Here is a 25,770-nt window from a genome sequence, read left to right as displayed (position 1 = left end):
TTCCTTAATTCTCTAAGGGTCTAGGGTTGTTGTGGTCTCGGGGGTCTAAGTTATTGTGGTCTCCTAGGGGTCTAGGTTGTTGTGGTCTCTAGGGGTCTAGGTTATTATGGTCTCTAGGGGTCTAGGGTTGTGTGGTCTCTAAGGGGTCTGGTTGTTATGATCTCGGGGTCTAGGGGTTGTGGTCTCTAGGGGTCTAGGAGTTTGTTGTAGTCTCTAGGGGTCTAGGAGGTTGTGTGGTCTCTATAGGGGTCTAAAGTTGTTGTGGTCTCTAGGGGTCTAGGAGTTGTTGTGGTCTCTAGGGGGTCTAGGGTTGTTATGGTCTCAGGGGTCTAGGGTTGTTGGTCTAGGGGTCTAGGGTTGTTGTGTTAGTCTCTAGGGGTCTAGGGTTGTTATGGTCTCTAGAGGTCTAGATTTATTGTAGTCTCTAAGGGGTCTAGGGTTGTTGTGTGGTCTCTAAGAGGTCTAAGTTGTTGCTGGTCTCTAGGGGGTCTAGGTTGTTATGGTCTCTGAGGGGTCTAGGGTTATTTATGGTCTCTAGGTCTAGGGTTGTTAATGTGGTCTCTAAGGGTCTAAAAGTTTGTTGTGTGGTCTCTAGGGGTCTAGGGTTGTTGTGGTCTCTGGGGTCCTGGGGTTGTTGTAGTCTCTAAGGGTCCTAGGGTTATTTGTGGTCTCTAGGGTCTAGGGTTGTTGTGGTCTCTAGGGGTCTAGGTTGTTGTGGTCTCTAGGGGTCTGAGGTTGTTATGGGTCTCTAGGGGTCTAGGGTTGTTGTGGTCTCTAAGGGGTCTAGGGTTGTTGTGGTCTCTAGGGGTCTAGGGTTGTTGTGAATTTCTAGGGGTCTAGGGTTGTTGTGGTCTCCTAGAGGTCTAGAATTTGTTGTGGTCTCTATAGGGGTCTGGGAGGTTGTTGTGGTCTCTAGGGTCTAGGGTTGTTGTGGCCTCTGGGGGGTCTAGGGTTGTGGTCTCTAGGGGGTCTAGGGTTGTTCCTTGTGGTCTCTAGGGGAGTCTAGGGTTGTTGTGGTCTCTAAGGGTCCTACTAGGGTTGTTGTGGTCTCTAAGGGTCTAGGGTTGTTGTTGTGGTCTCTAGAGTCTAGGGTTGTTATGGTCTCTAGGGGTCTAGAGGTTGTGTTGTAGTCTCTAGGGGTCTAGGGTTGTTGTGGTCTCTAAGGGGTCTAGGGTTGTTGTGGTCTCCCCGGTCCTAGGGTTGTGGTCTCTAGGGGGTCTAAAGGTTGTTGTAGTCTCTAAAGGGGTCTAGGTTGTTGTATTAGTCTCCTAGGGGTCTGGGTTGTTGTAATATTCTCTAATGGGTCTAGGGTTGTTGTGGTCTCTAAGGGTCTAGGGTTGTTGTGTCTCTAGGGGTCCTAGGTTGTTGTGGTCTCTAGGGGTCTAGGGTTGTTGTAGTCTCTAGGGGGTCTAGGAGTTGTTGTGTGAATATAGGGGTCTGGGTTGTTGTGGTCTCTAAGGGGTCTCTAGGGTTGTTTGTGGTCTCTAGGGGTCTAGGTTGTTGTGGTCTCTGAGGGGTCTAAGTTTGTTGTGGTCTCTGGGGTCTAGGGTTGTTGTAGTCTCTGGGGTCTAGGGTTGTTGTGGTCTCTAATGGGTCTAGGTTGTTTCCTTAAGGTCCTAAGGGGTCTGGGGTTGTTGTGTGGTCTCTAGGTCTGGGTTGTTGTGGTCTCCCTGGGGGTCTGGGGTGCTGACCAGAGGTTCTGCGGCGGTGCAGTCCAGCTCGGCCCTTGATCAGGAACCACACAATGAGAGTCCTCCGGACGGGAGGGATGGTCTCTGGACCTGGAAGGGACCCAGAAGAGGTTCTGGTTCAGATCAGTCAGATCAGCCACAGTTTTGGTTTCATATGGTCAGAACCGGCCCGGTCAGAGACGGGCGGTCTCGCGATCTGCAGGTCTGGTGGCCATCAGGAGATCGGCGCCACGCTCACCGCGTCATGACGACCGAACAGGACCGCCCGAGGCCTCCAGACAAGAAAAACCACCGCGCAGCTTCCTGGCACGCCATGAGGGGCGGACTGGTCCTGGTCTGGTCCTGATCCTGTAGTTCTGTGGTTCTGGTTCTGGTCCTCAGCGACGCAGGTCTCCTGGAGGACCCGGACTCTGAGCCTGATAGCGGACGCTGGTCTGAGGTCTGTTTCCTCTGCGCCACAGAAGACTCTGGACCCTGGGTGGGAACTCGGACCGGCTCAGCAGGAGCAGGACCACAATGTGTGAAAACGGATGATGGAGACCCGTCAGCCCGGGCGAGGACGAGCGCCGCCAGGTCTGATCCCAGGTCTGCTCTCCCCCCGCGAGTCCAAAGGGCCAAAGGGCCAAAGCTCACAGATTACAGATCAATAAGTGATCAGCAGATTGTTTGACCGACGAGTCATCAGCTGATACCGAGGAAACAAGACAAGGTCCACCTGCTGGTCCTGAGACTCAACGTGAGATAGAGTGGAGATGAGAGTTCCTCCTGAGGAGACTTAGAGATAGAGAAGGAGATGACGTAGCTCTGTAGGAGACTTAGAGATAGAGGAAGGAGATGAGGTTCCTCTAGGAGCCTTAGAGATAGAGGGAGTAAGGAGGAAGGAGATGAGGTTCCTCTGTAGGAGCCTTACAGAGATAGAAGGAAGGAGATGGGGTTCCTCTGAGACCTTAGGAGATAAGCGTAAGGAAGGTGAGGTTCCTCTAGGAGCCTTAGAGATAGAGTAAGGAGATGGGAGGTTCCTCCTAGGAGCCTTAGAGAGAGAGGAAGGAGATGAGGGATTCCTCTGTGGGGAGCCTTAGAGATAGAGAGGAAGGAGATGAGGTTCCTCTACAGGCCTTGGGAGATAGAGCAAGGAGATATAGAGGTTCCTCTAGAGATAGACAGGAAGGAGATGGAGGTTCCTCTAGGAGCCTTGAGAATAGGAAGGAGATGAGGTTCCTCTGGGAGCCTTAGAGATAGAGTAAGGAGATGAGGTTCCTCTTGAGAGCCTTAGAGATAGAGTAAGGAGATGAGGTTCCTCTAGGAGCCTTAGAGATAGAGGAAGGAGATGAGGTTCCTCTAGGAGCCTTAGAGATAGAGGAAGGAGATGGGGTTCCTCTAGGAGCCTTAGAGATAGAGGAAGGAGATGAGGTTCCTCTGAGGGCCTTAGAGATAGAGGAAGGAGATGAAGTTCCTCTAGAGCCTTAGAGATAGAGGAGGAGATGAGGTTCCTCTAGGCCTTAGAGATAGAGAAGGAGATGAGGTTCCTCAGGAGCCTTAGAGATAGAGCAAGGAGATGAGGTTCCTCTAGGAGCCTTATAGATAGAGCAAGGAGATGAGGTTCCTGTGTAGGAGCCTTAGAGATAGAGGAAGGAGATGAGGTTCCCAGTGCTTGCCTTAGAGATAGAGGAAGGAGATGAGGTTCCTGAGGCCTTAGAGATAGAGGAAGGAGATGAGGTTCCTCTGTAGGAGCCTTAGAGATAGAGGAAGGAGATGAGGTTCCTGTGTAGCTCGTAGCTCGTAGCCTGTAGCTCGTTGTTCGTAGCTGGTGGTTGTTACACATTTAAAACATGCCTTTGTGTGTTGGTGATGAATAAAGAAACTCAACTGTTCTGTAAGTTTTTTTATAACAGATGAGCCAATAAAAAGCGTCAGTGTGGACAAACAGGAAGTTACAGAGGTCCTTGAAGGGGGCATCAGAAGTAGGGCGTGGGGTCGCTCTGGTCACACATCTGGACGTGGACGTGCGAGGTGATGCCCGGGTACACCGTCTGCATCGGCATCATGACGCCGAGCCGCCGGCCCTTCCTCACCGAGCCGGAGGCGGAGTCGGGCCGGACGTAGAACAGCTTGAAGCACAGGCCTGAGCGGAGAGGACAGGTAGCCGCCATGTTGAGAGCCATATAGAGTCTACAGGTGCATGGACTGACCTTGACCCCTCAGGTTGACCCCGCTGTTGATGGCTGCCTTGCTGGCGTTGGTGTACACAGTGACCTTTCCGTGGAGGGTCACATCAAACGGGGCGTAGACCGTGGCGCCATCCCTGCACCGGATGTCCAGGCCCTGGTGCTCTCTGCTGCCCCTACAGGACGGGGCAGGCGTTCACCTGGTGTCCACTGGGTGTCCACTGGGTGGACGCCGGGCGTCTGCCGGGCGTCCGCCGGGTGTTCATCTGGCGTCCACCGGGCGTCTACCGGGTGTCCACCGGGTGTCCACTGGGCAGACGCCGGAGCCCACTGGCGTCCACGGGTATCTGCGTCCGCTAGGCGTCTGCCGGGTATCCGCTGGTGTCCCAGGCGTCTGTATCCGGTGCTCCGCTGCCGGTGTCCACCGGGCGTCCACCGGGTGTCCGCTGGGCGTCTGCCGGGTGTCTGCCGGGTGTCCACCGGGTGTCCGCCGGGTGTCCGCTGGGCGTCTGCCGGGCGTCTGCCGGGTGTCCACCGGGTGTCCACCGGGTGTCCGCTGAAGCGTCTGCGGCGTCCACCGGTGTCCACTGGCGTTCACTGGTGTCACGGTGTCCACCGGGCGTTCACCGGGTGTCCACCGGGCGTTCACCACACACACACGTCAGAAGGTCTCAGTGTTACCGGCTGGCTCCGTGGTGTCCGTGTCCCCAGCTGTCTGACGTCCTCCTGATGTTCAAAGGGTTTCCACTGCAGAGCTGCCCGAACCTCACCGCGCCACACACACACAGCACAGCTGCACACACACACACACACACACATTATTCTGGATACTCACTTCAACTCGATGTTTTGAATCCTGACATTTACTTCACAGTGAGGACCCCATCGGGGTCATTAAGAAGTGGTTGAGAGCTCTTGATTGGCTCCTGGTCATTGCATCATCAGCTGTTCCGTTTCTCACCCAACAAAACAACGAAGTGCTTCATCTTGAAGGTTTGATGAAGAGCGTCTGCTCCTCGCTTTATAGGAGCTGACGAGGAGCCCACCAGAGGAGGAGGAGGAAAGTCCACCAGAGGAGGAGGAGGATGAAGATGAGCAAACAGCAGCTGTTTACCTGTCCTCACATGAACTCACGATCAGGAACATCATCAGAGAGAGAACCACAGGTACAGAACCTCAGAACACTGACTGTGGGTGCCTGAATGCACCACACTGACTGTGGGTCCCTGAATGCACCACACTGACTGTAGGTCCCTGGATGCATCACACTGACTGTGGGTTAGAATCCTAACCTCCCCTCAGAGGCCTTCACAATCTGACCTCCTGACCTTTGATCTTACGGAGGAACTCATCTCCGACATTAATAATACATACATATTTATTTGGGTTTAAATGTAACTTTATTTCAAAAGAAACAACCTTTATCCATTATTATATTCATTTAAAATACATTCAGAATATATTTCTTTACAAACCGATAACCGATCAGATCTGTGATCAATAAGTCTCACTGTACATCAATATTCACTCACTCTGCATCACACAGGACACACAATATACATAACATAACAATAACATACAAAGAACCAATAAATAATATGACAGACTACGTGATTGTAATCCCTGAGAGAGAATCCTACAATGAGTCTTTGATGAATGGAGTTGAAGCGGCGTGGGGTCAGTTGAGGGTCAGTCCCTCGCTGACGGGCATGTTGATGTGCGCGGTCAGCAGCGGGGAGCTCCGCCCCTCGTGCAGGACGAACACCTTGATGATGTCAGAGATGCCCTTGTCGCTGGTGCACTCCACAAAGGTCTCGACGGGGTAGATGAGCCCGGGCACCAGCAGGGGGATCCTCAGGTAGGGGCTCCTCATCCGGTAGAGGCTCTCGTCGTACAGGAAGCTGACGGACAGGTTCGCGACGGGCCGGCACGCCGCCGTGTTCTGGACGTTCAGGGTCAGCTTGAAGGCCGGGCCCAGGCCCTGCACCACGGCGTTCATCTTGAGCGGCTCGGTGAGGCTGGAGGACATCGGCGCCAGGCTGGACTCCAGGGCCTCCACGTAGGACTTGGCGGCGGTCAGGCGCAGGCGGCTCAGGTCCATCTGGAAGGCGCGGTGCATGGACAGCCCGCTCTCGCGCTCCCTCAGCGTCTGGTCCACGTACAGCTTGGTCTTCTTGGGCACGTTGAGGCGGACGTTCTGGGCCGGCGGCGGCCCGGTGGCGCCGTCCTGGTGGTCGAAGGCCGCGGTCCTCTTCAGGATCTTCACCATCAGACCCCCTCCCTTGGTGGTCACGATCAGGGTCCCGTCCTCGCGTCCGTACCGGCCGAAACAGATGCTGCTTACCACGTCGGGCGTCTTGATGGTGCTCAGCAGGTTCTTGTCCCGGTACAGGTGGATCTCGCAGTTGGCCAGGCCCAACAGAACCGCCTGGAAGCCCCTGGTGGGGAGGTCCATGGCGGCCATGCTGGTGATGGGCGCCGGGAGGACGGCCTTCCACAGCTTCTTCCCCTGAGGACACGAGAGATGCTGAAGGAGAGGAACATGACGCCTCCTGCTACCTCCTCACACCTCCGTCAGCTCACCTTCTGAGTGAAGGCCTGCAGGCTCTCATCACTGCAGCCGACCACCACGTTCTTGCCGACCCTCACCAGACCCACCGGGTGAGACGGCAGCTCGATGCTGTACTTCGGTTTGTCCGACTCCCTGAAAGACAGGGCCATCGGCCAGGTGAGTTCCCTCGGCCAGACGAGTTCCCTCAACCAGACGAGTTCCCTCAACCAGGCGAGTTCCCTCAACCAGACGAGTTCCCTCAACCAGGCGAGTTCCCTCAACCAGACGAGTTCCCTCAACCAGGCGAGTTCCCTCAACCAGGCGAGTTCTCTCAGCCAGACGAGTTCCCTCAACCAGGCGAGTTCCCTCAACCAGGCGAGTTCCCTCAACCAGGCGAGTTCCCTCAACCAGGCGAGTTCCCTCAACCAGACGAGTTCTCTCAGCCAGACGAGTTCCCTCAACCAGACGAGTTCCCTCAACCAGGCGAGTTCCCTCAACCAGACGAGTTCCCTCAACCAGACGAGTTCTCTCAGCCAGACGAGTTCCCTCAACCAGACGAGTTCCCTCAACCAGACGAGTTCCCTCAGCCAGACGAGTTCCCTCAGCCAGACGAGTTCCCTCAACCAGACGAGTTCCCTCAACCAGACGAGTTCCCTCAACCAGGCGAGTTCCCTCAGCCAGACGAGTTCCCTCAACCAGGCGAGTTCCCTCAACCAGGCGAGTTCCCTCAACCAGGCAGGTTCCCTCAGCCAGGCAGGTTCCTCAACCAGGCGAGTTCCCTCAACCAGACGAGTTCCCTCAACCAGGCGAGTTCCCTCAGCCAGACGAGTTCCCTCAACCAGACGAGTTCTCTCAACCAGACGAGTTCCTTCAGCCAGGCGAGTCTCACCTGCGCAGGATGTAGATGTTGCCGTTGCGACATGCCACCGTGATGCGGAACTCCACGTCGAACTGACCAGTCACGTCCATCATGGTGGGAGGGGCCGGCAGCGACATCTTCAACAGAAGAAGAGATGTCAGTGTTTCTATACATCAAGACTCAGGGACCGGGACTCAGGGACCGGGACTCAGGGACCGGGACTCAGGGACCGGGACTCAGGGACCGGGACTCAGGGACCGGGACTCAGACCAGCTGATAACTGAAACTGACGATATAGACACAATGGACTCCTCCCAGCAGGACCAGCTCAGACTAGCAGCAGTACCTTGGAGAGGATGATGAAGGCCTCGGGGTCCAGGACGAAGACCTCGCTGCTCTCCGTGCCGATCACCAGACAGCTGACGCCGTCCTCATCGGCCGTGCTCTTCTTCAGAGTCCCGATGCAGGTGATGACGGTCTGCAACAGAGGCGATGGATCGACCAATCAGAGTGAGGGGGGCGGGGCTTGTTCTACGATGAATGGCGGTCGTGAGCTTTTGTACCTGGCGTTTGATTGGCTGCTGTTTGTGCAGCTGGACGAACTCGTCCATGTCGCCGGTCTCCAGGGACAGGAAGCGGAGCGAGCGCACGGACAGCGGGACGGCGGCCTTCTTCCTGATGCCCTCCAGCATCTCCCTCAGGGTCAGGGGGTCGATCTGCCCCTCCCTCGCCTGCTGCCAGACGTCCTGACCAATCAGAGCGCAGGTCATGTCGCAATGCAGTCGTGTCAACAACATTATGAACTTTGGATCCCAATGAAGAGCAACGGGGTCGGCTGGAGCTCAACCCCACCGGTCGTGTCCAAGTGTCCTTGAGCAAGGCACTGAACCCCATAGTTCATGTCGAGGTGTCCTTGAGCAAGGCACTGAACCCCCAGTTGCTCCTGAATAACTAAAGTTGGTCAATGCAGAGAGGAATTTACCCACCGGGTCAATACAAGTGGATGTGTTGTGTCTGTCTGTCTGAAGTATGAGTTCACAGTACCTGGTGGTATATAAAGTATGAGTAGCAGTACCTGGTGGTACATAAAGTATGAGTAGCAGTACCTGGTGGTATATAAAGTATGAGTAGCAGTACCTGGTGGTACATAAAGTATGAGTTCACAGTACCTGGTGGTATATAAAGTATGAGTAGCAGTACCTGGTGGTACATAAAGTATGAGTAGCAGTACCTGGTGGTATATAAAGTATGAGTAGCAGTACCTGGTGGTACATAAAGTATGAGTAGCAGTACCTGGTGGTACATAAAGTATGAGTAGCAGTACCTGGTGGTACATAAAGTATGAGTAGCAGTACCTGGTGGTACATAAAGTATGAGTAGCAGTACCTGGTGGTACATAAAGTATGAGTAGCAGTACTCACCTGCTCCAGGGCGTTGACCTCCAGGCCCGGCAGCGTGAACTTGAAGTAGGGCCTCAGGTTCTTGTAGACGTAGACGCAGGGCCCCGAGGCCACGGCCACGGCGGGGCTGCGGGGCTGGTGCAGGTCCATGAAGAAGGCCACCAGGCCGGAGGGCAGGTCCAGCAGGGCGCTCTCGCTCAGCAGTGCCGTGCCCCGGTAGACCTTCAGCTTCATGCCCCCCCCCGGGGCGCCGGAGCCCAGGTCCCCCACCACCAGCCGGCTCTCCCCGTCCCCGCTCAGGTCCGCCAGGGCCACGCAGGACGAGAAGCTGTGCAGCCCGGCCACCGGGTCGTAGTGAGCGTCCAGCCATGGCCCCCCCGCTCCGCCCGGCTCCGCCCGAGACATCAGGGACTCAGACGGGGGGTCCTGAACTCACAGAGACCAGGACCAGGACTCAGGTAAAGGGAGAGAGACAAGGAGAGAGGCAGGGGTCCTGAACTCACAGGGACCAGGACCAGGACTCAGGTAAAGGGAGAGAGACAAGGAGAGAGGCAGGGGTCCTGAACTCACAGGGACCAGGACCAGGACTCAGGTAAAGAGAGAGAGGGAGGGAAAGAGAAGGAGAGAGAGAGAGAGAGAGGGAGAAGGAGAGAAAGAGAGAGAAGGATAGAGACCGACAGACAGTATTGCTGATCAATAACAGTAATGGCGCGCACTCACCGTTGTCAAGGAAACCGTTTTTCCGCGTCTCCTCGCGGTGGAGCCTGACGTCTTCTTCTCTGTTTGTATAGTTTGCCTGATCCGTCTTCTTCTCTGTTTGTATAGTTTGTCTGAACACGTCGTTGAAAGAAACTGTTTCAGTGTTAAAGTAACATCTGATAATCCAACAAATCTGCTTCAAATCCTCTTCTGTCACCGGCTGATGACGTCAATCTCCCGCGACAATGTTTACTTCTTCCTCTTCTTTGGTGTTTTCATGGCGGTTAGCAAACAACCACTTAAACAACGTAATGACGCATTACTGCGCAACAAATAATTTTCATATGAAATACGGAGGCAAAACAAAGTCGTATAGTTTTCAGCTGGCTTTAAAAAACACACTTCCTGTTATAGCGTACTTGTAGTTTACGAAAAAAATAACAATATGTATATGTGTATATATATATATGTATGTATAAATGTATAAACACATTCTATGAAGTTTTTTATTCGAGCCACATAGTCTCGCGATATCGTCTCCGAGACCTGCGTGACGTATCCTCGCTCCAGCCCTCTGATTGGTCCTCTGCTCTCCGTTAAAATCTAACCCGCGTAGAGAAGCAGCCCAAGCTAAAAGTAAGCGGATGTCTTCTGGTTCTCTGTCTGGGGAATAAAACACGTCGCCTGGGGAATAAAACACGTCAGGAGTGAGTAGCACACGTCGAACACTTGAAGAGAGTCAGTCGGAATGTTTTGTTCTCGCAGGACGTTAGCGAACAGACCTGATGTGTTCGTGAGCTCGTGGTAGCTAATAATAAAGCACCAGTGCGCTGCTGCTTAGTTGCTATCTCGGTTATTTTTTACATTACATTACATGTTATTTAGCTGACGCTTTTATCCAAAGCGACTTACAATCCTGTTCAGGGCTCTCAAGTTTTGAAGACAGGCGAGCGTGAAATTTCCATCAGCACCCGATACAGCTGACCGTTGCGCGCGCCGGTGTTACACCCCTTCTGGTTTTCAAACCTACTGGTTTCCCTGCGCGTGCGTGCGTTGTGTTCTCTTCACATCTGCAGCGGGGCTCTGTCTCGCTCACCAGATTCGTCACACATTCACAAACATATTGCTGGAGATCTTCAAGCCTCCGTTCAATTCCATTTCGGCGATTACGATTGTATAAGTGAGCAGTGCATCACAGCCACGGAGGAAGAAATACATTTAATAAAAAATAAAAATAAAAAGATCGCCCGACCTGGTTTCGATCTCTGTCACGCAAAATGAGACTGCACTCCAAGCCGCGCAGTCTGTGCGCTGCGCCACCAGATATTAGTTTCAACTCAAGTAATTGATATATTCAACCATTACGTCACATCTTTTGTTTCATGGAACAGTTTGGCGGAGGGGATCTGAAACAACTGGTTACCTTGTTCGGATATTTACACTTTGAAACATGTTTAGCGATGCTTGTTCGCAGCAACATAACAGCCACACAATACCGACAACAACTAATTGACTTTCGTGACGAGTATATAATGACGATGGTTCTGTGAACAGAGATTGAAACATGCGAACACTGAACAACAGGAAGAATGGAATACTAATGTTCCATCTACAGAACAATGTAGAACATATTGCTGGAGCTCTTTGAAGCCACATGTCACATCTATTTACGAGATTGTACCAGAGTGAGCACTACATCTCACATGAAGAAACACATATTTTATAAAAGATCGCATCTAAGATACAAAAAATAATATTGATAAACTGTATTGACATAATTCAAGAGTTTAGAAAATGCTGCACAGCTGTCACATCTTGCAATCACAATTCCAATCAAGCAAGGACATAATTAGCAACATCTGTATAAAGGAAACTTCGTCAGACAAACAAACGGAAGGGAAAAAACAGACAAGAAAGCTTCCGATGGATCCACTTATGGTTGCAAGAAATTGCTTCAGTTCAAACTAACAATATGCATTCCTTCACATTTCCAACAAAATGATGTCTGAATATTATTTATAAAAGCATCACAAAACATGTTTGGAGAGTATTTGAATATCCACTTAAGGTAACCAATTGTTTCAGGTTACTTTCGACCAAACCTGTTCCCATGGACGCATACGAGTTGTGACAGCCAATGGATGAATAAAATTACTTGACTTGCAGTTAATATCTGAAGTGGCGTGTGCATAGGACTGCTGCGCTATAGAGTCGCCAGATTTTGCTTGAAGAGATCGAAACCAGGTTGCGTTGCGATCTTTTATAGAAATATGTGTTTTCTTCATGTGTGATGTGTAGTGTTCACTTGTACAATGCGGTGAAATAGATACTTGACATGTACCAAGAGCTCCAGCAATATGTTCTACATTGTTCTGTAGATGGAACATTCACTGAGTATTCCATTCTTCCTGTTGTTCAGTGTTAGCAATGTTTCTAATCTCTGTTCACAGCTACCGTCACGTCATTATATACTACGTCCGAAGTCAATTAGTTGTTGTGGTATTGTGTGGCTGTTGCGTTGCTAACAAGCATCGCTAAACATGTTTCAAAGTGTAAATATCCGAACAAGGTAATCAGTTGTTTTCAGATCCCCTCCAAACTGGCTTCATCCCATGAAACAAAAGATGTGACGTAATGGTTGGAATATATAATTACTTGAGTTGAAACTAATATCTCGGTGATGCGTGAAAGCATGCAGATCATGCCGACTTGGAGGTGCAGTCTCATTTTGTGACAGAGAACAGGGAATCGGAAACCAGGTCGGGCGATCTTTTATTTTTATTTTTATTAAATGTATTTCTTCCTACGTGGCTGTGATGCCACTTGCTCACGCCTTGTACAATCGTCCTTGAAATCGTCAAATGGATGAGCGGGAGGCTTGAAGTCATGTCCATGCAATATGTTTGGTGAATGTGGAACGTCTGGTGAGCGAGACAGAGCCCGCTTTCGCAGATGTTAAGAGAACACAACGCACGCGCAGGGAAACCAGTAGGTTTGAAAACCAGTAGGGGTGTAACACCGGCATCGAGCCGAAAAGAGTTGTTGACCTGGGGGGGTGACTATTTTTTTAGTGACTATTTTTTTGCTCCATCCCAATGCGCGCGAGACGGCGCCCGGGAGCTCTTTACAGCGGAAACAACTGATCGGGCGATATTGAGCACCCCCTGCATTCAAGCATTAAATAGCCAAGAGAAGGTTTTTTCAGCGTGAGGAATTCGATATGTGTATGAGATGCGTGAGATAAGACCGAAATGCGTGAGTCTCACGCTCAATGCGTGAGACTTGAGAGCCCTGCCTGTTACATTGATACACCGTAGAGCAGCTACAGGGAGACACTCAGGGTCAAGCGTCTTGCTCAAGGACACATCGACTAAAGGCGGGGATTGAACCTCCAACCCCCTGATTGAAAGACGGACCTGCTACCCACTGACCCACAGACACTGACCCACAGTCACTGACCCACAGCCACTGACCCACAGTCACTGACCCACAGACACTGACCCACAGTCACTGACCCACAGTCACTGACCCACAGACACTGACCCATAGTCACTCACCCACAGTCACTGACCCACTGATCAGTCGACCCACAGCCACTGACCCACAGTCACTGACCCACAGCCACTGACCCACAGTCACTGACCCATAGTCACTCACCCACAGACACTGACCCACAGTCACTGACCCACAGCCACTGACCCACAGACACTGACCCATAGTCACTCACCCACAGTCACTGACCCACAGCCACTGACCCACAGTCACTGACCCACAGACACTGACCCACAGTCACTGACCCACAGTCACTGACCCACAGTCACACTGACCCACAGCCACTGACCCACAGACACTGACCCTGAGTCACTGACCCACAGTCACTGACCCACAGTCACTGGACCCACGGTCACTGACCCACAGTCACTGACCCACAGCCACTGACCCACAGACACTGAACCCACAGTCACTGACCCCACAGACACGACCCACAGTCACTGACCCACAGTCACTGACCCACAGACACTGACCCACAGACACTGACCCACAGTCACTGACCCACAGTCACTGACCCACAGTCACTCACCCACAGACACTGACCCACAGTCACTGACCCACAGCCACTGACCCACAGTCACTGACCCACAGTCACTGACCCACAGTCACTGACCCACAGTCACTGACCCACAGACACTGACCCACAGCCACTGACCCACAGACACTGACCCACAGACACTGACCCACAGTCACTGACCCACAGCCACTGACCCACAGCCACTGACCCACAGACACTGACCCACAGTCACTGACCCACAGTCACTGACCCACAGTCACTGACTCACAGTCACTGACCCACAGTCACTGACCCACAGTCACTGACCCACAGACACTGACCCACAGCCACTGACCCACAGCCACTGACCCACAGTCACTGACCCACAGTCACTGACCCACAGCCACTGACCCACAGCCACTGACCCACAGTCACTGACTCATAGTCACTGACCCACAGTCACTGACCCACAGACACTGACCCACAGACACTGACCCACAGTCACTGACTCATAGTCACTGACCCACAGTCACTGACCCACAGTCACTGACTCCGCGGTCACTGACCACAGTCGGGACCCACAGTCATTGACCCACGAGTCACTGACTCATGTCACTGACCCACAGTCACTGACCCACTGACTCGGTCACTGACTGGTCACTGACCCACAGTCACTGACCCACAGACACTGACTCACAGTCACTGACTCACAGTCACTGACCCACAGTCACTGACCCACAGACACTGACCCACAGTCACTGACGGCCACGGTCTGCTGACCCACAGACACTGACCCCACAGTCACTGACTCACAGTCACTGACCCACAGTCACTGACCCACAGTCACTGACTCATAGTCACTGACCCACAGTCACTGACCCACAGTCACTGACCCACAGTCACTGACTCATAGTCACTGACCCACAGTCACTGACCCACGATGCTGACCCCACAGTCACTGACCCACAGTCACTGACCCACAGTCACTGACCCATAGCTCCCTGTGTTACAGTAATATAGCTCCCTGTGTTACAGTAATATAGCTCCCTGTGTTACAGTAATATAGCTCCCTGTGTTACAGTAATATAGCTCCCTGTGTTACAGTAATATAGCTCCCTGTGTTACAGTAATATAGCTCCCTGTGTTACAGTAATATAGCTCCCTGTGTTGATGCTGTTTGTGTTGACAGAATGATGGAGTCGTGTCTCGGTGGGAACCCGGAAAGAGTCAGACAGGTTCTGGTGATCACATCAAGAGACTCTGCTGGAGGAGCTCACTACACGTACAGTCTGTCTCTCTCATCTCTCTCTGTCTCTCTCTCTGTCTCTCTCTCTCTCTGTCTCTCTCACCAATACTGTCTGTCCATCCTGTCTCTCTCTCTCTCTCTCTCTCTCTTCTCTGCTCGTTCTCTCTAAATATAATATATATATACCAATGTAAATACCCCGTCTCTCTTGTCTGTCTTCTGTCTGCTCTTCTCTGTCTCTCTGTCTGTCTCTCTCTCTCTGTCTGTCTGTCGTCTCTCTCTCTGTCTGTCTCCTGTCTGTTCGTCTCTGTCTGCTCCTCTCTCTGTCTGTCTCTCTTGTCTCTCCTCTCTCTCTCTGTCTGGCCTCTCTCTCTGTCTCTCTCTGTCTCTCTCTCTATCTCTCTCTCTCTCTCTCTCTGTCTCTCGTCTTCTCTGTCTGTCTGTCTGTCTCTCTCTGTCTGTCTGTCTCTCTCTCTGCCTCCTCTGTCTCTCCCCATCTCTGTCTCTCTCTGTTCTCTCTCTCTCTCTGGGTTCGTCTTCTCTCTGTCTGTCTGTCTCTCTGTCTGTCTGTCTGTCTGTGTCTGTCTCTCTCTCTGTCTGTCTGTCTCTCTGTCTCTCTCTCTCTCTGTCTGTGTGTCTCTCTCTCTGTCTCTCTCTCTGTGTCTCTCTCTCCGTCTGTCTGTCTCTCTCTGTCTGCTCCTCTCTCTCTCTGTCTCTCTGTCTCTCTCTCTCTCTCTCTCTCTCTTCGTCTGTCTTCTCTCTCATCTCTGTCTCTCTCTCTGCTTCTCTGTCTGTCTGTCTGTCTCTCTTCTGTGCGTCTCTCTGTCTGTCTCTCTCTGTCTGTCATCTATTCTCTGTCTGTCTGTCTCTCTCTCTGTAAATGTCTCTCTCTGGGTTCTGCTTCTGCTCTGTCTCTCTGTCTCTCTCTGCTCGTCTTCTCTCTCTCTCTGTCTCTCTGTCTGCAATCTCTCTTAATGTCTCTGTCTCTGTCTCTGTCTGCTCTCTGTCTCTCTCTCTGTCTCTCTCTGTCTCTCTCTGTCTGTCTCTCTCTGTCTCTCTGTCTCTCTCTGTCTCTCTCTCTGTCTGTCTCTCTCTCTCTCTCTGTCTCTCTGTCTCTGTCTCTCTCTCTGTCTGTCTCTCTGTCTCTCTCTGTCTGTCTCTGTCTGTCTCTCTGTCTGTCTCTCTGTCTCTCTCTCTGTCTGTCTCCCTGTCTGTCTCTCTGTCTCGTAAACAAACAATTCGATAATGAAATTCATTATCAACTATTTTAAAAATAGATTTGATTGATTCATTGTTTCAGCCTATCTATCCATCTATCCATCCATCTATCTTTCCATCTATCCATCCATCCATCTATCTTTCCATCTATCCATCCATCCATCTATCTATCCATCCATCCATCTATCTTTCCATCTATCTATCCATCCATCTATCTGAATATCATCTATCCATCCATCTATCCATCTATCTATCCATCCATCCATCCATCTATCTTTCCATCTATCCATCCATCTATCTTTCCATCTATCTATCCATCCATCCATCTATCTATTCATCTATCCATCCATCCATCTATCTTTCCATCTATCCATCCATCTATCTTTCCATCTATCTATCCATCCATCCATCTATCTATTCATCTATCCATCCATCCATCTATCTATCCATCCATCCATCTATCTTTCCATCTATCTATCCATCCATCCATCTATCTTTCCATCTATCCATCCATCCATCTATCCATCCATCCATCTATCTTTCCATCTATCTATCCATCCATCCATCTATCCATCTATCCATCTATCCATCCATCTATCCATCCATCTATCTGTGTGCAGAAGCAGTACTACAGTGTAAAGTTTCTTTACAGGCTGCTGGTAGTTTAATCTGTAATAGTACTTCATCGTTATTATATATTTAGTTCAACAACAATCTGAATATAAAGAAACTAAATGTATTTAATAAAAGTTGAAAGGAGAGGGACATTGAAGTACTTGAGTTAGTTACATGTTATGCTTCCTCCTCTGTCCGTCTGAAGTGCTAGAGTCAGAAGGACGCTGTTATGGTGACAGCCTGACAGGTGTTGTTGTTGTGTCTCATCAGGACGCTGCTCAGTCTGAGAAACCTTCAGGTGTATCTGAGGATTCACTCATTCACCGCAGCAGAGGACCTCACCCGGGAGGCCCAGGTGTGTGTGTGTGTGTGTGTTCATTCTGTTTATATATTCACACTGATGAACATGAGAAAAGCATGAGTAATATTGATTGGTCTTGAGAAATATTGATTGATAATGTACAATTGATTGGTAGTGACCAGCTCTCTCCTCCAGGACTGTGTGACCATCGAGGGACCCAACACTGTGGTCCTGACGGCTCCCAGGAACTGTCACTCAAACCGGCAGAGCGACAAGTCCCTCCCACAAACGGCAACAGAGGTTCACCTTCACACAGTAGTAGCTTAACATCACCCGTCTGTCTGTCCATGAGGACATCACCTGTCTGTGTGTTTAATGGGTCTTTGTGTTGTGCAGGTTCTTTGATCCGGAGGCCAACAGAAGAAAGGTTTTGAGGGTTCAGTCAATGGTTTGGTCCGGGTGATGTTCTAATCTGAGGAAACTGTCTGGTGTTCACGCACGAGTCACCAATGCTGGAAATCCTTCACATTCCCAGAAACTTTCAGCGACTGTCTGCACTGCACTGTCTGCCTGCCTGTCTGCCTGCCTGTCTGCCTGTCTGCCTGTCTCACTGCTCCACAGTTTACAAGAGGACTGAAACCCTTTATTGTGTGGAAGAGAACTTCGGATCTCATGGTGTCTTCAGGTCCTCTAAAGACCTTCTGTGGGTGTCTCAGGTCCCCAAAGACCTTCTGTGGTGTCTGTCTCAGTGTCCCTCTAAAGACTTCTGTGGTGTCTCAGGTCCCTCCTAAAGACCCTTCTGTGGTGTCTCAGGTCCCTCTATCTTTAAGACTGACCTTCTGTGTGTCTGTCTCAGGTCCGACCATGACTCGGTCTGTTGCCCAGATCTCTGTCAGTGACCTTAACAGTATTGACTGCCGCCTGTACGGGAACAGTGACCCAGCTGCAGAGACTTCACTGTGCGATGACTGTGTACGTATCGCCTAATTTACTAGCTGGCTGCCGTGGCCAGCAGCAAGACTGTAGCCTGCTGAGGCCAAGTTTAAGGAGGCCAGAGGTATGATCAGTACTTACTGTGCGTACGACTGTTATGTGCATGACTGTGCGTGATGACTGTAATACTGTGTGTACGATTATGACTCAGGTACGCATCGACTGTCCGGACTGTATGACTTAAAATGACTGTGTACCACTGTATGACTGTGCTACGACTGTGCTGATCGCTGTGTGTGACACTCAAGCGATGACTTGTGTACGACTGCAGTGGTGCGCACTGTGCACGCACTTTATGACTGCAGTATGTATGTATGGACTGCGTCCGACTGCATGACTGTGCCACTGTGTAAGGATCAGCGTCCGACTGTATGACTGTACCTACTGTGCCGCACAACTTTATGACTGTGCTAGATGACTGTGTACCCACTGTGCGCATTTACTCTTGGTGACTGTGTGTATGACTGTGCACGACTGTGTATGAATGCTGTACCGACTGGTATGATCTGTGCGATGAAGCGCATTGTAATTTTATGAATGTGTACATCATGCATGATCGCGCATTTCATGACTGTAAGAGATTACCGTACGATGCGCATATCCTTTATGACCGTGTGTACTATCAAGATAATGCACGAACGTATGACTGTGTGTACGACTGTATGACTGTAATGAAAGTGTGCGACGACTAGAAGGACTGTGTATGTATGTATGATCAAAATGACTGTATGTAATGATCAGCGTCCGGATCGTATGACTGTAAAAATTTAATGTATGCATAATTTTATGACTGTGTTTACGCATCTGTGTACGACTTTATGATCAAAAATATCAAAGTAGACTTTACTCATATGACTGTGCATTTACTATGACTGTGTACGACTGTGTATGAATGTGCGTACGACTGTATGACTGTGCGTATGACTGGGTGTACGACTACTACTGTATGACTGCGTACGACTGTATGACACTGTGTGTACTGCATAATGCACTGACTGCAATGACTGTATGACTGATGTATATGACTGCGCATGACTGTAAAAACACTGTGTGTATGACTGTGTATGACTGTATGTATGACTACGACTGTATGACTGTACGAACATGCACGACTCAGCGGATGTACTGTGTAAAAGGATGTGTGTATGCACTGTGTACCACTGTGCCAATGACGATCATGTGTACGCACATGTAATTATGACTGTGTGTACGATCAAGGTACTGCATCGTGTGTACGATGTGTGTATAATCAGGTACGAGATCAGTAACATTTACCGTGTACGACTGTGTGTACCGTGCGCACGACTATATGACCGCGCACGATCATGACTGTGTGCCACCGTGTATGACTGTACTACTATGACTGTGTACGACTGTATGACTGTGCTGGACGACTGTGTGTATGAGACTGTGTGTATGATCAGTACTACTGTATGACTAAAAATGCATTGCATGATCAGTAAATACTGTATGATCGTGTAATGCATCATACTGTGTATACTGTGTACGATCATAAATACTGTGTATACTGTGTACATCTGTAATACTGTTTGTATACTGTGTGTACATCTGTAATACTGTGTGTATACTGTGTTCATTGTCTCTGCAGAGCGGCTAGAAGTCAGACGAAAGTGTCAGATCAACTTTCTCTCTTGACGGTCAGTGACTTGGATTAAAAATCAGTTAGAAGTATAGTGTGTATATACATATATATAAATATGTGTTTTTCCATTCATGAAATACCAAACAACCCACAAGATTCACTCTTCATCAGACCTGATCGCTTATTCTGACTGTTGGTCCTCACAAGTGCCCAAATAGAACCCTTTTGGACCCTACAACGGCTAAAGACCAGAATGTGTGTGTTCCTGTAGGCTCTTCTGACAGCAGCATGAGCAGCAGCTCTGAGCCTCGACAGCTCGCCCTGACGGTCTGGACGTCCAGCGCCAGCGCCCCGCTTCTCTGTCTGGGTCTCCTCTCAGAGATCTACTAACGACAATATCCACGATCTGCTGGAGCAGGTAACGTGTGTTTTGTGTGGATTGATTGATTGATTTTGATTGATGAATTGATTGGTGATCAGGCTGTCCCAGACACCACAAGAGGACAGGTGCTGCGTCTGTCTCAGGACGCCAAAGGAAACTCCTTCCAACAAAGGTAACAGCGACCAACGTGGGTTGTGTGTTGTAATGTGTGTATGATGTGTATACTAACGCAGTGTATTGTTGTAGACCTGGGCGCTGGCTCCAGGTCAGCAGCTCTGACGAGGCTCACAGGAGTGATGAAGATCGGGGAGGAAGGTTCAGAGCTTCTCCTCCACCAGACTGAACCACCAGTCCAGCAGGAGGTAAGCTGCTCCTCTTTACGTCTGCTGGTCTCTGGGGGTCTCTGCTGGTCTCTGGGGGTCTCTGGGGGTCTCATGGTCTTTGGGGGTCTCTGTCTCTGCAGCCACAGCATCTTCTCCATCAGGATCCTGCGGGTGGAGGACGTTGGTGTTCCCAGAGTCCTCGGCATCAGCGAGTAAGACTGGATGTTCCTTTCAGCGTGGCTAGTGGTGATCGCCACCGCGGTGACATGTGTGTCGGTCGCCTGTCGTATCGCTTACCGCCATCGCGACGTCATCGCGATGACGTCATGATGATCTCGTGATGACCTCGTGATGATGTCATGATGATCTCGTGATGACGTCGTGATGATCTCGTGATGACGTCATGATGATCTCGTGATGACGTCATGATGATCTCGTGATGACGTCATGATGATCTCGCGATGATGTCGTGATGATCTCGTGATGACGTCGTGATGATCTCGCCATATGGCGTGATGATCTCGTGATGACGTGATGATCTCGTGATGGCAAGATGATCTCGCAGATGACGTGCATGATCTCGTGATGGCGCCGTGATGATCTTTGTGATGCCGCTATGATGATCTCGCCGGCGATGTCGTGGATGATCTCGTGGATGACGCCGTGATGATCTCGCCATGACGTCGCGATGATCTCCGTGATGACGCTGGCGATGATCTTGCCTTAGAGATAGAGCAAGGAGATGAGGTTCCTCTAGGAGCCTTAGAGATAGAGGAAGGAGATGAGGTTCCTGTGTAGGAGCCTTAGAGATAGAGGAAGGAGATGAGGTTCCTCTAGGAGCCTTAGAGATAGAGATGAGGTTCCTCTAGGAGATAGAGGATGAGGTTCCTCTAGGAGCCTTAGAGATAGAGGAAGGAGATGAGGTTCCTCTGTAGGAGCCTTAGAGATAGAGGAAGGAGATGAGGTTCCTGTGTAGGAGCCTTAGAGATAGAGGAAGGAGATGAGGTTCTCTGGTGGTTGTTACACGATAGAGGAAGGAGATGTTGGTGATGAATAAGAGATAGAGGAAGGAGATGAGGTTCCTCTAAGTAGAGATAGAGGAAGGAGATGAGGTTCCTCTAAAGCGTCAGTGTGGACAAACAGGAAGTTACAGAGGTCCTGAAGGGGCATCAGATAGAGTGGAGATGGGGTTCGCTCTGGTCACACATCTGGACGTGGACGTGAGGTGATGCCCGGGTACACCGTCTGCATCGGCATCATGACGCTGAGAGTTTCCTCACCGAGCCGGAGGCGGAGTCGGGCCGGACGTAGAACAGCTTGAAGCACAGGCCTGAGCGGAGAGGACAGGTAGCCGCCATGTTGAGAGCCATATAGAGTCTACAGGTGCATGGACTGACCTTGACCCCTCAGGTTGACCCCGCTGTTGATGGCTGCCTTGCTGGCGTTGGTGTACACAGTGACCTTTCCGTGGAGGGTCACATCAAACGGGGCGTAGACCGTGGCGCCATCCCTGCACCGGATGTCCAGGCCCTGGTGTTTTCTGCCCTCTAGGGCCGGGCAGGCGTAGACCACTGGTGTCTACTGGGTGTTCACTGGGACGCTGGCGCGCCGGGCGCTGGTGTGGCCCACTGGCGTACCGGTGTCCACTGGGTGTCCACTGGGTGGACGCCGGGCGTCTGCCGGGCGTCTACTGGTGTCCAGGGTTTGTGGTGTCCGGTGTCAGGGCCCGGAGACGGGGGTGTCCGCTGGTGTCTGCTGGCCGTTGGCGTCAGGTGCGTCGGGTGTCTACCTGGTGACTGGTTGCGCTGGCGTTCCTCTGTCCACCGGGCGGGTGTCCCGGTGTCCGCTCGTGGCCTGTGGCGGTGTCTGATGTTCAAAGGGTTTCCACTGCAGAGCTGCCCGAACCTCACCGCGCCACACACACACAGCACAGCTGCACACACACACACACACACACACACATTATTCTGGATACTCACTTCAACTCGATGTTTTGAATCCTGACATTTACTTCACAGTGAGGACCCCATCGGGGTCATTAAGAAGTGGTTGAGAGCTCTTGATTGGCTCCTGGTCATTGCATCATCAGCTGTTCCGTTTCTCACCCAACAAAACGACGAAGTGCTTCATCTTGAAGGTTTGATGAAGAGCGTCTGCTCCTCGCTTTATAGGAGCTGACGAGGAGCCCACCAGAGGAGGAGGAGGAAAGTCCACCAGAGGAGGAGGAGGATGAAGATGAGCAAACAGCAGCTGTTTACCTGTCCTCACATGAACTCACGATCAGGAACATCATCAGAGAGAGAACCACAGGTACAGAACCTCAGAACACTGACTGTGGGTGCCTGAATGCACCACACTGACTGTGGGTCCCTGAATGCACCACACTGACTGTAGGTCCCTGAATGCATCACACTGACTGTGGGTTAGAATCCTAACCTCCCCTCAGAGGCCTTCACAATCTGACCTCCCTGACCTTTGATCTTACGGAGGGAACTCATCTCCGACATTAATAATACATACATATTTATTTGGGTTTAAATGTAACTTTTATTTCAAAAGAAACAACCTTTATCCATTGTTATATTCATTTAAAATACATTCAGAATATATTTCTTTACAAACCGATAACCGATCAGATCTGTGATCAATAAGTCTCACTGTGTACATCAATATTCACTCACTCTGCATCACACAGGACACACAATATACATAACATAACAATAACATACAAAGAACCAATAAATAATATGACAGACTACGTGATTGTAATCCCTGAGAGAGAATCCTACAATGAGTCTTTGATGAATGGAGTTGAAGCGGCGTGGGGTCAGTTGAGGGTCAGTCCCTCGCTGACGGGCATGTTGATGTGCGCGGTCAGCAGCGGGGAGCTCCGCCCCTCGTGCAGGACGAACACCTTGATGATGTCAGAGATGCCCTTGTCGCTGGTGCACTCCACAAAGGTCTCGACGGGGTAGATGAGCCCGGGCACCAGCAGGGGGATCCTCAGGTAGGGGCTCCTCATCCGGTAGAGGCTCTCGTCGTACAGGAAGCTGACGGACAGACTTGTTTTTTCCTTTAAAATTTTCCCGCTTGGAAAGGAAAGCAAAATAATTGCCTTTTTCCTAAAAATTTGAATTTAGTCAATAAAATTTAAAAAAAATTTTTGTTCTGAACTTAAAAATATTGCTATTGGAATTAAATCTTTCCTTGTCAATGGTAAATAATTACATTTTTGGCTTTTCAAACCCTTTACAATTGTTACTTGTTTTGAAGGGGGAAAATTTTCCCATACCCCCTTTCGGCTTTTTGCGGGCCCTTTTTAAATTTCGGTTTTCAAACCATGTTTTTTCCTTTTTTTTGTTTCTTTTTGGGGGGCTTTGTACAAACAACATTCCAAAACATGTTTCAAGTGTTTTTCCCGGGTAACATTTTTAGATCTCCCCCAAATTTTTTAAAAAAAATGTGCCCGAATTTTTTAAATTTTCAAAAGTTTACAAATTGTCGGCGCAAATTTTGGGTTTTTCAGTTTATTTTCCCTTTACGAATGAAACGGGGTTTCGGGGACTTTTTTATTTTTTTTAAATTTAAAAATTTTTTGTGCTTTTGAAGCAACGCCCACTAAAAAACCAAAATCGCCGAAAAATGGTTATGGGGGCTTGGGAAACTCCGAAAATGTTTGTAATTAAACGGAAAAAAGGGGCGACCCCCCCAAATTTTAAAGGAAACAAAACCCCCAAGGGAAAACCATATTTTTAAAAAATGAACACCGGCATCCCGAAAATTGGCCGGGGGGACTATTTTTTTATAAATATTTTTTTTCCATCCCATCCAAACCGGCGTGGATTGCGGGGGCGAAACAATTGTTTGGGGGATTTAAAAAACCCCTGTTTTCAAAAAAAAACCAATTTTTTAAAGGTGAGGAATGATTTGTTATGCGGTGAATAAGACATCTGCACCTCAAGGTGAGACCTCGAAGCTTGCGGGTCATTCGAATTTTTGGGCTGCAAGCCTTACAAGCCAAGTTTGCTGAGGAATCGTTTGGGGCGGATTGAAGCCATCCAACCTTTTGATTAAGACTTTATCTAATTGACAGTGCACTACAACATCATCCTGTTCCTAAAGTGAGACAGGCACTTGACCTCCAGAAACCTGATTGGACACTGTTCCCACTGACCACAACACTGCCACAGTACTGAACATCACTGACCCACATTTTCACTGCCCACAGACTGACCCACTTTCACTGACCCACGTCATACCCACAGACATGACCAAGTCACTGCCAAGTACTGACCACAATGACCCACAGACACTGCCCAAGTCACTGACCCAAAAAGAACTGACCCAAGTCACGACCCGCCACTGCGCCACAGAATGACCCAAGTATGAAATACATACCACAGCATGAACAGTCACTGACCCACAGACTGACCCACAGACACTGACCCACAGACATGACCCACAGCCACTACCCACAACAATGACCCACAGTACTGACCACAGCACTGACCAAGACTGACCACAGGACACTGACCACGAGCATGAACAGTATGCCCACAACATGACCAAGTCTGACCACAGTCACTGACCCAAGACATGACCCACAGTCACTGAAAAAACACTGACCCACCAGTATTTGACCCCAGTCACTGACCCCAGACCGCCCACAGTCACTGACCCACAGTTTACTGACCCCAAGTCACTGACCCAGCCTGACCCACAGAAACTGACCCAAGCACTCCCAGTTCAGCATGACCACAGTCACGTGACCAGCGAACTAAGACCCAAAGTCGTGAGTCCACGTCACTGACTCCACAGCCCTGACCACAGTACACGTGACGCTACAGCACTGACCTCAGTCACTGATCTTGCCACAGGACACTGACCACAGAACCTGACCCACATTGAAACTGACCCCAGTCACTGACCCACAGTCACTGAATGGCCAGTCACTGACCCATAGTGCCACTCCTAGGGGTAACCTGCACAGTCACCACCCACAGACACTGACCCACAGATCACTGGACCCACAGACACTGACCCACAGACACTGGATCCACAGTCACTCGACCCACAGCCACTGACCCACAGTCACCGACCCACAGACACTGGACCCACAGTCACTGACCACAGTCACTGACCCACAGACACTGACCCATATAGTCACTGACCCACAGTCACTGACCCACAGACACTGGACCCACAGACACTGACCCACAGTCACTGACCCACAGTCAGACCCACAGACACTGACCATGGTCACTGACCCATAGTCACTGACCCACAGACACTGACCCACAGTCACTGACCCACAGACACTGACCCGTCACTGACCCACAGATAGTCACTGACCCACAGACACTGACCCACAGACACTGACCCACAGACACTGACCCACGAACTGACCCATAGTCACTGGGACCCATAGTCACAGTCACTGACCCACAGTCACTGACCCACAGACACTGACCCACAGACGCGGCCCACAGCCACTGACCCATACAGTCACTGACCCACAGTCACTGACCCACAGTCACTGACCCACAGACACTGACCCACAGACGCCTGACCCGACCCACAGACACTGACCCCAGACACTGACCCACAGACACCCTGACCCCAGTCACTGACCCACAGACACTGACCCATAGTCACTGACCCACAGTCACTGACCCA

General features: G+C 50.5%; 3 protein-coding genes and 1 pseudogene across 3 annotated transcripts in view; 1 reads left to right on the top strand and 3 right to left on the bottom strand.

The window, feature by feature from the left end:
• Positions 1–3,558: 3,558 nt before the first annotated feature.
• LOC130203488 (leukocyte cell-derived chemotaxin-2-like) lies at positions 3,559–4,914 on the bottom strand. Its single transcript, XM_056429686.1, has 4 exons — positions 4,818–4,914; positions 4,538–4,649; positions 3,881–4,032; positions 3,559–3,813 (listed from the first exon to the last, which is right to left on the bottom strand). Exons 1-4 carry the CDS (start codon positions 4,840–4,842, stop codon positions 3,647–3,649), a joined length of 456 nt encoding a protein of 151 aa, XP_056285661.1. The 5' UTR covers positions 4,843–4,914; the 3' UTR covers positions 3,559–3,646.
• Positions 4,915–5,373: 459 nt separating this feature from the next.
• Positions 5,374–9,548, bottom strand: bbs1 (Bardet-Biedl syndrome 1). Its single transcript, XM_056429683.1, has 8 exons — positions 9,496–9,548; positions 9,387–9,461; positions 8,688–9,092; positions 7,830–8,012; positions 7,613–7,744; positions 7,297–7,403; positions 6,440–6,560; positions 5,374–6,365 (listed from the first exon to the last, which is right to left on the bottom strand). The coding sequence occupies exons 3-8, from the start codon at positions 9,069–9,071 to the stop codon at positions 5,535–5,537; spliced, it is 1,758 nt and encodes a 585-aa protein (XP_056285658.1). The 5' UTR covers positions 9,072–9,092; positions 9,387–9,461; positions 9,496–9,548; the 3' UTR covers positions 5,374–5,534.
• A 39-nt stretch (positions 9,549–9,587) lies between these two features.
• Positions 9,588–25,770, top strand: part of LOC130204015 (kinesin-like protein KIF20A) — a 43,354-nt gene continuing 27,171 nt past the window's right edge. The window contains exon 1 of the mRNA XM_056430489.1: positions 9,588–10,072. The gene's annotated coding sequence lies outside the window, so the exon portion shown is untranslated. The remainder of the gene's footprint in view (positions 10,073–25,770) is intronic.
• Positions 21,264–22,592, bottom strand: LOC130204016 (leukocyte cell-derived chemotaxin-2-like; annotated as a pseudogene).

Source organism: Pseudoliparis swirei, chromosome 13 (genome assembly GCF_029220125.1).
Source record: "Pseudoliparis swirei isolate HS2019 ecotype Mariana Trench chromosome 13, NWPU_hadal_v1, whole genome shotgun sequence".
NCBI lineage: Eukaryota > Metazoa > Chordata > Actinopteri > Perciformes > Liparidae > Pseudoliparis > Pseudoliparis swirei.
This window is presented reverse-complemented; position numbering and strand designations above follow the sequence as displayed.

Bases quoted from the DNA above. Each gene is read 5' to 3' on its own strand.
- LOC130203488 (XM_056429686.1), bottom strand. From the start codon at position 4,842: ATGAAGCACTTCGTTGTTTTGTTGG. The intron at 4,033-4,537 runs GTAACACTGAGA...CCCGTCCTGTAG, and splicing joins GGACACCACGGAGCCAGCCG to GGGCAGCAGAGAGCACCAGG. The intron at 3,814-3,880 runs GTCAGTCCATGC...CTCTCCGCTCAG, and splicing joins GGTCAACCTGAGGGGTCAAG to GCCTGTGCTTCAAGCTGTTC.
- bbs1 (XM_056429683.1), bottom strand. From the start codon at position 9,071: ATGTCTCGGGCGGAGCCGGGCGGAGCGGGGGGGCCATGGCTGGACGCT. The intron at 7,745-7,829 runs GTACAAAAGCTC...CCTCTGTTGCAG, and splicing joins AGCAGCCAATCAAACGCCAG to ACCGTCATCACCTGCATCGG. The intron at 7,404-7,612 runs GTACTGCTGCTA...CTTCTGTTGAAG, and splicing joins CCTTCATCATCCTCTCCAAG to ATGTCGCTGCCGGCCCCTCC.